This window comes from Aquila chrysaetos, chromosome 6, assembly GCF_900496995.4.
Source record: "Aquila chrysaetos chrysaetos chromosome 6, bAquChr1.4, whole genome shotgun sequence".
Lineage (NCBI taxonomy): Eukaryota > Metazoa > Chordata > Aves > Accipitriformes > Accipitridae > Aquila > Aquila chrysaetos.
Window position 1 is genome coordinate 503,049 of NC_044009.1, and position 12,831 is coordinate 515,879.

General features: G+C 44.6%; 1 protein-coding gene across 3 annotated transcripts in view; it reads right to left on the reverse strand.

The window, feature by feature from the left end:
• CAMTA1 (calmodulin binding transcription activator 1) overlaps positions 1–12,795 on the reverse strand; it is a 325,997-nt gene extending 313,202 nt beyond the window's left edge. For 2 of the 3 annotated variants that reach the window (XM_030017247.2, XM_030017244.2), the window contains exons 1-2: positions 12,732–12,795; positions 8,433–8,526 (exon numbers count right to left, since the gene is read on the reverse strand). In XM_030017247.2, the coding sequence (XP_029873107.1) occupies positions 8,433–8,499 (67 nt within the window). In that variant the 5' untranslated portion in view covers positions 8,500–8,526; positions 12,732–12,795. Of the gene's footprint in view, positions 1–8,432; positions 8,527–12,466; positions 12,670–12,731 lie in introns of those variants that run through there. The other variant, XM_030017243.2, reaches the window with a different exon arrangement.
• Positions 12,796–12,831: the final 36 nt, after the last annotated feature.

Sequence of the window (12,831 nt, forward strand, 5' to 3'; positions counted from 1 at the left end):
GCCAGCCTCAGGCACTGAAAGCAGAAGAATGAGTAATGGAAGACAATGACGGAAGAACAAAAGGAGAACTGAAGGAAGAGAAATTGATGATGGTAACAGAGGCAGAAGGTGTTCAAAGCTACGTAGATTCAGGAACTGGAAGCCAGAGGCGAAGTCAAATTTAACTGAGTCAGTCTGCTCCCAAGGAACTTCTGGTGACAGCACCACCCAGGCTCTGCCCTCTGCCCAAAAACCTGTCCTGCAGTTACCAAACCAAGTCTTCATTCATACACTTCTGTGATTTATTGTGTGTATGCGTAACATGGAAGCATCATTAACAAACAATAGAGCACTCACGCTTTCAATTAAAAGCATCATTGTTGAAATCATTATCTCAAATCTTTAAAGGACTCCACCACGATTGGGTTCTGCCATGCCATAAATTCACAATGAGAATGAACTTCCCTGACTTTTTTTCATCATTATTTATGAATAGATAAACCAAATGGAAGTATAATTCCAGCAGCACAAACTACAATCAATCGTGATTCGCTTACAGTGGTACTATGGCAGTGCAGCTCGTCAAATTATCTCTTGGGTGCCTGTCCGGTGCCTTACTGCACAAAGCCTTTCTTCTCTGTCATCAAGGATACGCGTTAGTTGTTATAAACAAAAATGATTGTTTTAATATTTTGTCCTCATTTCAGCTGGGATAGAGTTAATTGTCTTCCTAGTAGCTGGTACAGTGCTATGTTTTGAGTTCAGTATGAGAAGAATGTTGATAACACTGATGTTTTCAGTTGTTCCTAAGTAATGTTTAGTCTAAAGTCAAGGATTTTTCAGCTTGTCATGCCCAGCCAGCAAGAAGGCTGGAGGGGCACAAGAAGTTGGGAGGGGACACAGCCAGGACAGCTGACCCAAAGTGGCCAACGGGGTATTCCATACCATGTCATGTCACATCTAGTATACAAACTGGGGGGAGTCGGGGTGGGGGGATCGACGCTTGGGGACTAACTGGGTGTCGATCGGCGGGTGGTGAGCAATTGCACTGTGCATCATTTGTATATTCCAATCCTTTTATTATTACTGTTGTCATTTTATTAGCGTTATCATTATCATTATTTGTATCTTCTTTTCTGTGCTATTAAACCGTTCTTATCTCAAACTGCGAGTTTTACTTCTTTTCCTGATTTTCTCCCCCATCCCACTGGGTGGGGGGGAAGTAAGTGAGCGGCTGTGTGGTGCTTAATTGCTGGCTGGGGTTAAACCACGACATATTTCTCATTAGTTTTAGCTACAAAACAGTGTTTTCTTTCTAGATTTGCCTAAACCTTGTCTAACCACCAAAACTATTCTTTCCCATATGACCCACGAGAGTTGCACGGAATGAGAAATACAAACAAACAGTATATGCAGAAGATACGGAGAAATAGCTAGTCTTCACTTAGATGGTTTCATTTGTGAGTTCTTGGCTTTCCCCTAAACTTCCTCCCCTGAAGGACTGGAACAGCTATACTTTTTTTCCTGAAGTGGAGTAAATCAGTTCCTACACTCTCAGTAGCAGAGTGAAAATTAAGATGTAAAGGAGTAAAGAATGCAGGAGAACCCTATTATTCAACAACAATACAATTTGCTGCTGATCTTCAGTTGCTAAGACAGGCATGTCAATTATTTATAGAACCCAGAGTGTTAAATATGAAGTATTTCAGCCTGGGACAGCATGAAGGTAAAACCAGGAACGTGATCCTGTCAGAACTGCAGAATTGTGGGCAAGGACAGAATATCCCTCCACAGATTACCCTTTTTATTGAACTATAAATTGAAAGAGGTCCTTATGAAGTGTCACTTTCGGTGTTAAGTGATATGCATTCTCCCTTTTTGACAGCGTCACTCTGTATTTAATGTTTATCTAAAGGGCTATTTCTGCCAGGAAAACAATGCACAGCATCTTCCAAAACCACAAGTTAGCATAACCTCATCTGAATATTTGCATGAAATCCATGACCTTCTCTTTATCCGTGCTTACGTCTACAAACAGCCCATCACGCATATTTTAAAATTTGCTCCAAATGACCGCGACTTTGCCGTTCTCACGGTGCTGAGAAGACCATGCAACACTGAACAACACTGTAGGATTAGCCCAAGGATTAGATACCTACTACCAACTCACCTATAGTAACCACAAAATGCAGCTTAAAATAACTTCCACTGACTCCTTAGAGTGGGAGACACATTGAAAATTAGTGAGCGCTCCTAAAGAAAAGAATTATGCATAAAATGACTTCTTTTTAGCTGGTGAGAGAACTATTAATATTGGAATTAGCTTTTATACTTGGAATGATGTCTTTCAACTTCCATCTCTGATTAAACCGTAAAACCTGTGACCTAGTGTTGCACAATGTCAATTTTTGTAACACCTCTTCCTGCTTAAAAAAATTAAGTAGATTTACAATAATATTAAAACTAGAAGTTAATCTTTCTGCAGGATTACTGATTGATCAAAATCAATGAGAAGTATAAAAAGTAAACAGATCTTAGTGCAGAAATTAGTACGGGATCAATGGAAGTGGGCAGTCACCTGGACGACAAGCCTGAAGAGCACATTTCAGAAATGGATCTGCAAGGTCTGCCTACGAATTTAAGTGCTGATTAGGAGTACAATCTAAGGACTGCATTTACTTCTGCTGTATTTGGCATTAAGCCCTTACAGTTCAGGTGAAAGTCTGTAGGATGAAATTATGTCCCTAACCTCAAGCACCCACCATAATCCAAACAATTATGTTTTGCATGAACTATACAAAGGTGTAAGTGCCAGTACTGGAATCGGCTCACAACAATGGCCAGCATTACATGACACAATCCTGTCAGCACAGAGACTTCCAGTTACGCAGACTAACTACAAAGTTTCAGATATGAAATCAGAAAGAACGTATAGGCTTGCTTTTAATAAATGTCTTATCATTGTCTACAATAATCCCGAATTTTGGAAATAAAATATTTCCCACCTCATTTGGCCATTTGTTTGCTCAGAAAACATTGCTTCCTGTCTTGCGCCATTTAAGACGCAAGGGGCCAAAGGCCTCTGTGTATGTGTTGTCATTACCGGGAAGCTCCTTGCACGTGGAATCCTGCGGAGCTCTGTCCTGCTCCCCTCCTCACAAAGGATACTCTCTCTCATTAAGGGAGGTGTCGAAATGCTAAGGTTCTTCATGCCAGCAATACAGGAACGTGTGGTTTACACCTCTCCCACATTGAGATTTAAACCTCTCGCATCTGAAAAGTTTAAATCCAGTTTCATTAGTCAGCTGACTGGATACCCAGGAAAAACGAGCACACGGTGAGAAGCACCCGCGTCAAGTTCAAGCTGGGTCAGATAGCCGTTACTGCAGTTAGGAAGGTGAATACTCCGAGGCGTACACTGGGCATGCAAAGATACCTTCTTAAAAGAAGAACGGTGCCTCAGGTCCGTTTTGAACTCAAGTGTTTTCAGACACCTGACTCAAACTGCCCTCCCCCTCTGTAAGCGGTCTTTCCTCTCATATGTGGATCGTGCAGCTGCAAGCCAGCCTGGGTCTCTCGACCTGCGCAAACCAGTACATACCCGTCAGATTGGCCGCTCTTAGAAGACAGCGCAAGACGCATCTGTTAGCCTGTTCCTCCAATGATGGCAGCTACAGAGCAGTACTAACGCTACACAAAGCCCAGAGCAGGCTGCATGGCTTGCTTCTGTAGTGGGAGAGGCTTAAACAATGAAACCAAGACAGTTTTCGTAGCATGTAGGGGTTATTTGGAAACAACCTATGCAAACTGCACATGGTGGAAGGTCTGCTGAAAGCACCAGGTAGAAGCCACTTCACCACCAAAGACTTAGAGACAGACTGAGAAAGACACAGCTCTCTCTTTTGCAGAGAGCACCTCCTCGCTTGAACTCTGCCAGTGCTTTGGGCCATGCAACATGCTGATAAGCACCGCAAGTCTCTTTCATTTCAAGAACGTATGTAATTTTACCCCAAGTCTTTACCTTGGCGTCAAACAGATAGCATATTTGACTTTTTATATGGTGCAAGCCCTAAAATGCATAAATGAAAGCTCACACAGCTGTACAGACTGAAAAGAGTTTAATCAATCCCAAAGCATTCGCTTCTTGGGGAAAGTAAGGCACACGACAACCTCGTGCTTACTGAACTAGACTCTTAGAGCCACTGTACCTCAATCTATGACAGTTTTCCTCCCTGAGGGATTTTTGTTCGGGATGGCCAGCTAGGTCCTTCCAATAAAAAAAAGTTTTCTACGGACAACAATGATTAAGAAATACTGAAAACACTGTTCATCCTTCACCAGAAATAACTGATATGATGGCACTCAAAGAAACTATCCCAGATCGTGATGGGGACTTCTTAGCATTTTGTGTCTGGCACACCGACTCTACAGAAGCCCTTATTTACTAAACTATTATAAACAACTCATTAGCCACACTAATTCCATAAAGCAAGCGGTGCATTACTGGTAGGTATCCACCATCTAATACGCAAAAAGCTACACTGTCTGTCTCTAAAAATACCTCATTTATTTTATGTCAGCCAGTTGCCAGCTTTTATTCAAAAAGGGTGAACTTTCACTTAAGAAGAGTACGGTTGGAAGCACACAAATCTTGTGGCAGATATTAACATACTCATAACTTCCACAGAATCAAAATTTCAACTTATGTTCGCATGAGTGATACTGAAAGTTTATCTGCACAAAAGGTGCTTGTATGGTTCATAGCAAGTTTGTGGAAAGCAAGCATCTGGATTAAAACACCCAAAGTTGCAGTGAAAGGTTGTCCATGGCTCACCTGAGGAACTAATCTCTACTAGTCAAAAATGTCCACAGTTTCCTGGGGAAAAAGATGAAAACAAAACAAAAACCCCACAAACAAAACCAGAAAACCTTGGAGCCCTACATTCTAGTAACAAGAACAGTAGTAACAGCCACTGATAAGTGATATGGTCTCAATCAAATGCACCGATAGCTCCATTAAATATTCTATGCCAGATCAAATATTTCAAAGATGGAGGAACTCTAACTGCATCTCCTCCAACTGCCTTGCCTCTGACATCGAGGGCGAGATCTTCAAATACAATGACTAAGAAATTTTGTCTGACAAACCACTTACAGAAAAGGAATAATACTGAACTTTAAGATCAAAGTATACAAGTGAGTGATTCACCTTCCTTACTTGTACGTTTGCAAGACATAGGCTAAACGCGAACATAATATTAGGTGCTTTGAAAAGCTCCACCTGCATTTGACTAAGAGAATTTGCATCAAGTGGTAAGGTGAGGCTACAGAACCCTGAACGAGTGGATTCGACTCTCTCTTAGATAACCATCCTCAAGAGCTTTGTCTATCAGACCATGTCACCTGAATGACTAACAGCACACTAACTCCCACTGCTGCCATCTCTCACTGACTCCAGCAAGCTAAAGCATTAGCAGGACAGCAAGCAAAATAGAACACGTATTTCCCAGTGCTTCCCTGCAATTGAAAACCTGCATGCTGACAAGACTGAGGGAAAAAAAAAAACCAAAAAACCACAAGCTAGTCTAGTAGGCAACTGTCTATCCTCGGGGTCACATAAAATACCACGTGCTGGAGGAAGGAAGAAACAGTGAGGAGCTGGCAACATCCAAGGCACAATGCCCGCAGAAGTGATTGTGCTGATGCCAAACCTGGTCCTATCTGAGCTTTCCAGCCACTGCTGAGTTGACAGCACGTGCCGCGATGCCAGAGCTGGCAGAGGCGATGCTGAGCACAGCTAGTGGCCACTAGCCACCTTAAAGCAATAGCACCACGCATCTTCCCTGAGCTAACGTTTAGTGGCATGAATAGTAAAATAACATGTATATAGTGCTCTGTCAAAACCACAGCAAATACCAAAGAACAATTGCCTGTTCTCCGTTTCACCCAGCCTGCTGTGATGCCGGACTCGCAGGGTGCTGCAGTCCACCACTGAGGCATGCTGGCTGGGCTCCAGGGCCCCGAACAGCGAGCAGGAGGAACGGGGAACGGCTACAAGTCCTGGCTCTGGGGAACCAGCTCCACCGTAAGGACACAGCTCCTTGCCAACACTGACTGTACTCCAATTTTAGCAGACTTAAAGCCTTCCAGATCAATGGCGAAGAATTTCGAAACTCAAAGAGCATGACGGATTTACATCTGCGTTTACAGAAATAGCTGAATAATACGCCAACAGCCTTAACATAAACGCATGCAGAAAAAGAATGAACCAAACTATCAGATCTCCCAAAATACGGATTAACAACAGAAATTTGCTAATTACTATTTTAAGTATGCCTGAATTCTCAACTCTGGTGTTATAAAACTAAAACTTATATCATCATATATTTTAACTGTATGATAGCTCACGATATACAATACTTCAAACATGGTTACATTTCCAAAATGACATACAACAAATTACTGCTTTTTCACTAAAACACTTGAATCTGGTGTTGCTCCTCCCCTGTGACATCATGTGGCCTAAACATAACAAGGATTTTAGGACATCCTGTAGCATCCAGAGCAGCTCCTTACCATGGCAACAATGGGAAAATATTTTACTAAATAGAGGCAAAATTAAACTGTAGAATTAAGCCCAAATAATATTCTCACTGAGAAAGCAGGAGAAGTCATTGACTTCTTCTCAGAGAACTATGCTACTGGAGGTGGTTGGAGGCTGATTTTGGAGGGAGAAGAGCTGGTAGGGAATACGGGTTCCCAACTTCCAGTAACCAACACTGCATGAAATCCAGAGGGCTGGCCATGGAAAATGGTATCTGTAAGTAATTCCTATGTTTCTCATCTTCAAAGTGTAAAAGGTTGGCTTTCTGGCAAGCTCTACGTGTTCTGAAAACAGCTTCTGACAGATGAAAGCGATGCCCTAACACAGAGCTCTGTCCCCACGACAGGCTCTTTACGCACTTGGCTGAAAGGATCCAAAGACACCGAGCGTGCTGGTTTAAGCTATACTGCTGCAGGAAATGCACTTTAGTGGGAAAGAACAAGGTGCCAAAGGTCAACAGAAAGCCAGCGTCTCCCTTCCCAGACACCTGGTGCGCATACGGAATTGCTGGATCTTTCAGAAGATTTCCTAGCAGTATGAATCAGCCTGAAGAAATAATTTCTGACACTGTCAAAACTGCGCTAATGATCTTCAGGAAAGGCTATGGTGCTAGCACATTCAAACGCCTTAACCCTGCCCTGCACAATGCTCTGTGTGATGGACCACATCTTGATTACAAACAATTTAAGCTCATAAAAATTACAACTGGCACCAACACCTGAACTATAGCAAATTCCTCCCTGATTGTTGTTTTGAAGATGACACTTCCAGCAGAATAGAACTGTTATTTATATATATCAGCCATTCACACCTCATCCTGCTTCTCGTACTGACAAGATCTTCTGCTTGCCACAGAAATGCCCTTCTGTCCCGTACACTTGCTGCCAGAAAGAGCCAAGAAGCAGGGGGCAACATGCAGATAATTACTACAAACCTGGAACATTTTCAAGGAGAATGTTTGCTTTTGACTTTTGGGGGATTAAAGCCAGTCTTCCATAAACAAGCATGAAAATATCCCGAGGAGAGCTACATTACTAATGAAGATTTTCTTGCTGCTTGTCATTTGCTTCAGCCACTTCTGCTGCCTTTGGACGAGTGTGACGAAGGCCTTTCTACTGCATGGCTCTCTGCAGGTGTGATTAAATCTGCCTCTTACTTCCCAAAGTCCCCAAGTGGACTATCATGCCTCAGTTACAGAGATAATTTCTCAGAATGAAAGAGCCAGTAAGAAGTGATTCCTTTGGGCATCTCAACAGCATTAACACAAAATGCAGTAAAAAGCATCACAGTACCAGAAAGCAATTTAGTCCTCATGGAGGCAACTTGTTTGCAATGCATTCCAAACATTTTAACCATGTGTATCTGCCCCGGTTTAAGTCAGAAGATGGTGCAGGCAATGGCTGCACTGAACCGTCACCTCAGGAGAATGGCACTGGCTGCAAATTAACTGGTTGAGACCGTCTCTCATTTATCTTTTTGCTCTCCTCACAAAACATGGCAGCAGATTGCTGGACTGGTATGATTGCTAGACTAATTTGGCAGTGTGAGCTGCAGGTCGGGATGAGATGGCCACTGGACCTGCAAGCATGTGCATGCAAAGACACATTCAAAAGTATGAGTCTTGCAGGGGTTTTAGGTACAGAACGATGCAACTTTGGGGAAGACCTAAGCATAGAAAGTAGTAGGTCAGGAGTGAGAGGCGTCACTGGGACTTCATGCACAATGGAGGAGGAGGGAATTCAGAAAACTCAGCTACCATTTGAGGGGGTGTGCCATTTGCCTCATGAGGGAGGGTACCACATGAAGTCCCACAGGCTCCAAAATGCACTCAATTAGCTATTCCTTTTACCTTTTTGTTCTACCCAGCATTTCTTCAAGAGCACTGTCATCTCTGGCTTTGGCATCCTACTCATCATCTATGAATTCATGTTGCCGTTTCCTCCCTGAAAGGAAAAAGTCCCATAGTCAGTCATTTGCTACACAGAGGAAAGGACAAATTTGACAGAGTATTTTTGCCACTGTTCAAGTTCAAAGACCATTGCTCCTTGAGCAGACAGTACTTCAAGTTGTGTTCTCCTCTATGGTGTCATTCATCTGAAATCAATCAGCCTGTGTTGACTCTAGAAACTTACCCCGAATTTACCTGTAAGCAGCTGAAAAGCTGTCAGTATCTCAGACCTGCCTGGAAAGAAAGAGCAGGGCAATGACTCACCCAGAGTAAAAAAAAATCCCAGCAACAACAAGAGAGACTTGCGCCAAGCAAATATCTTTATTTTATTTTGAAACATTCTGAAAGTGTTACTCTATATGAAAAAGAAGCAATACAACACTGAGAGCACGCTTAATGTTAGGGAAGCCTTCATTTCATATCACATGAGCCAAATTAAAAATAAAGCTAAACACAAGTGTACAAAGCAGAGACAAAAAAAAAAATCAATTTTCTGAAAGAGATAACATGAGGGGCTCCCACAGGGGCTGGCAAATTCTGGAAGAGAGAAAGAGATTATATTTTATGGGAAGAGATTCAATAACCATTCTTTTCCCATAAAGCTAGTGATGGAGGATTGTCACTGCTCCATAGACACACTGTGCACATTTCAGGACAACAGTAACAGAAAATCAATAGCATCTTTTATACGTGAAAAGACATTATCTCTATGGACTCCTAATACTAACAAATGGGACCAAAGAAGACCTTTACTAAAATTTAGTAGTCAGCATTAATCTGGCTGATAAGAGAGGGGCAGTATGCTAGTCTACATCCTTGGATTTTTTTTTTAAAGAAATAACTCTGCTCAGAGCTTCACCCTCCACTGAAGCCAAAGAGCCCCCAGATGACACTACATTAAAAGTCTAACAATGTTGAACCCTGGCGCTGTCGCTCGAAAGCCCCATCGGCATACATTTCCTCTCTGGCTGATGGCTGTAATCATTAGGAGGTAGGAGCTTTATCAGGTGGTAATTTGACAGCTTTGACAAGCTCGGCTGAATTTATGGCACTTTCTAGTTTTTCCCTCCATTGAGCTGAGATGGAACTAAAGTTAATATTAGCAAAAAACACTTTGTGCGGGGGCAATTTTCCAGCAATGACTACATGATTCCAGTTACTAAGAAAATCTGCTAAACAAGGCCTCCTCACAGTCCTTTGCCACTCTCCCCAGACTAGGGAAGATGGCTCCCCATCCAGCCCACTAGCTTAGATGAAAGATTCAGTAGATGGAAGGAATCTCTGGTATCGCTGGCTCTAAAGCAGCAGAAGTGAATCAATTCTGCAACAGCTCTGCACCTTGTAGAGGAGTCACTAGCATCCCAGAGAAACACAAGGACGGATGTTTCCCTTAGCTTGAAAAAAATAACTTTCAGCTCCAAAACCAGTTTTCCAGACAGGGACATTCACAGTTTGCTGCTCCATTTTTCACCACGCAGCACTGTTCACTGGTGTCTAAGCTCAGGAACGCTGGCACTTCAGACGTACCCTTCCAACATGTCCAGATAGACTGTGAAAGCCCTCCTGAAGGACCCTCCTGAGCACATTCTGCTACCCACTGCTTACCCAGAACAAGCACCTAACCCAAGTTCATGAACTCAACACCTCAGGCCAAGAATGGTGATGTTCAGGATCATTATGGTCAACTCCCTTTCTAGGTGCAGGCTAAAAGTCTTTTAAACAGAGCACATAGTTTCTTTTCTGTCTGTAAAAAATCTAGGATGTTAAAGCTTAGAAAAAAAAACAAGCAACAATGAGAGTTTCTTATATTTGCATGGATCATACAGTCCACTCTAAGAAGGAACCCAACCAATTACCTCTGAGGAGGAGCAATGCCAGTAGATTGTAACCTCTGGAAAACACCAGAGCTGTGTCAGGACACTAGTAAGGCTACTCACAGTTTACAAAAGGAGCACACTACACACACTGGAACAGAAGCCGCAGTGTCACGTGTCTGACAGCACACAGGTCAGCTAAACCCAGGATCTGATTCCTGGGGTCTGCTCCTCTCATCACAAAAATCACGTCCCACACAGCACCACAATGCTTTCTTGTGCGGTGCGAGGAATCTGCGAGCAGCGACATGGGCAAGAGGAACACTGCACCCTGAACCAAAACTTGGCAAGTCAGTAAAGCACAAACAAATACTTTTTTTTCCCCCCCCCCAAATTGCTTTTTGCCCTAGATGTTACATTTCCTCTGTTATAATCTAGGGTTTTAAAGAGCTCTCTCTGCATGCTTAGAAAGCACAGTTCATATTTAGCTCCCTAAAGTCGTATTTCTCTCTTCCTATATTTCCCTGCCAAGATGTGACATCTGTGGACTGTTCCCAAAAAATTCCCCTGAATCATCTGTGATGCATGCGAAACAGCGGCCAGAGCTGGCAATGAGCAGCTGTGTCTTTTAGGAAAGCGTTAGATCAATCTGGTAAGGGGAAGGATTCCCAGTAACTCTGCCACCAACATCCCCAAGGACTGCACAACTCCCAAACCACGTTAGAAAAAGAGCACAATTACGACAGGACCAAAATCCATGGGAAATAGCGTTGCCACGGCAACTGGCATCCTCAAAACTCATGTCTTCTTTGCATTTTTGCACAGACTCAATGACTCCTAAACCACGTGGAAAAAAAAAAAAAAAAAGAGTCTAGCAGGTGGGTACATTCAGGAAAAGGATGCTGCCAGGTGATTCCCTGTAAAACAGACCCATTTCTACATGGTTGCTCAGAAATTGAGCCTTTGTGGATCTCTTGTTCCAAGCACTGCATCTCACTTACTACAAGCACAGAGGAACTTCCATAACACAACCAACACTTCCTTGTTAACTACCCTTGGATCAGAAAAAAACTTATTAAATATTAAAACATTCCTGTTTTCAAACAAAAGTTACGTCAAGATAAAATTCAGAACAGATTGGCTGAGCTTTGGAATGGGAAAACAGTTTCAGCTTCACGCTAGACTGTATTGGTGTTATTGAGTGGTCTTTCAAAAGCTCCTCTTTGAGGACAGCAGTACTCTAAAATCACTCCGGCACCCCCTACACAAACATTGCACCCAGTCACTGGGGAACATCCAACCACGAGCAGGAAAGGCCTTATTTTTCTTCCTGGCCGCCTCATCACAGCCATAATGCCAACGAACACCCAGTGTGTCCACCAGCATGCTTTATAACAAGGCACAGGTTAAAGCACAGACCAGGAAGCCCTTCTGCTAAAAATTCTGTCTGCTCCCCACACTTTTGGGGCATTTCCTTCCATTTCGCTACTGGGTAAGACTTGGTGAGTGCCCTCTCCTGGTTAACCTGCCATCAAGACTGTCTGCTCTTTGGAGGGCAACACAGCATTCTCTGCTCTGTGGTGAAAAGCCAAAGCAGCTCTATTGACTCAAAGAAAACTGCTCCAGATTTATACTGGTGACAAATAAGAACGAGGTCTAGCCCTGGTTTGCTCCCTGCCAGCTGTTCTGCGCCAGCAGGTTTGACATTGCTGAGCTGATCTTCTGCTCACCTCCCTATTCTGTGCAAGTCAAAAGATCTGACCTCACGACATTGAGTTGCAACAGGCTGCAACGTTTCTCAGCTAACCTCTGCAAGTCAACCTCGTAAGAGGCAGGAGCTACTCATGAAATAAAGATGCTCTGGGCACAAAACGCTGTGGAAATGATCCTCTTATTATGCCAAGCAAGAGGCCTCGGGGCAACGTACGGGACTCCTGGGCGATCGAATAAGAGGCAGCCCTTTTTGGGGGGCACGTCTGGCGGGCAGGCTGCAGTCTCGGCGGGACCCCCACCGCCGCTGCGCTCCACCGCCAAGGCGCTCGATGCCAAGGGCGAGCACCGCCGGAGGGAGCCTACCACGGCCGGCGGCACCGCCTGCGGCCGCTCTCCTCCCTCTCTTACCTAGGGACGGAGGGGACGGAGACCCCGACCATCCGCGGCTCCGCCGGCCCGGGCCCCGGGGCCCGCTGGCTGCTGTCACTACCGGCCGCTACTCGGCCCCCTCCCGGCCGGGGCGAGTGCGCGGGCACGGAGCGACGCCTCAGGGCGCTGGGCCGCCGCCGCTGGGAACAGGGCCGGACCCGCCTATCCCGCGCGGCTCTCGGACGCGGCGGACCGGGCCGGGCCGGGCCGAGCCGAGCCGAGCCGAGCCGAGCCGAGCACTCACCGCGGCATCCCGCGCCCGCCGCCGCCCGCCTCGCCTCACGGCGCTCTGGGGCGGAGCCTGGCCGCGCATGCGCGGACTGCGCGCGCGGGGGGGTGGTGTG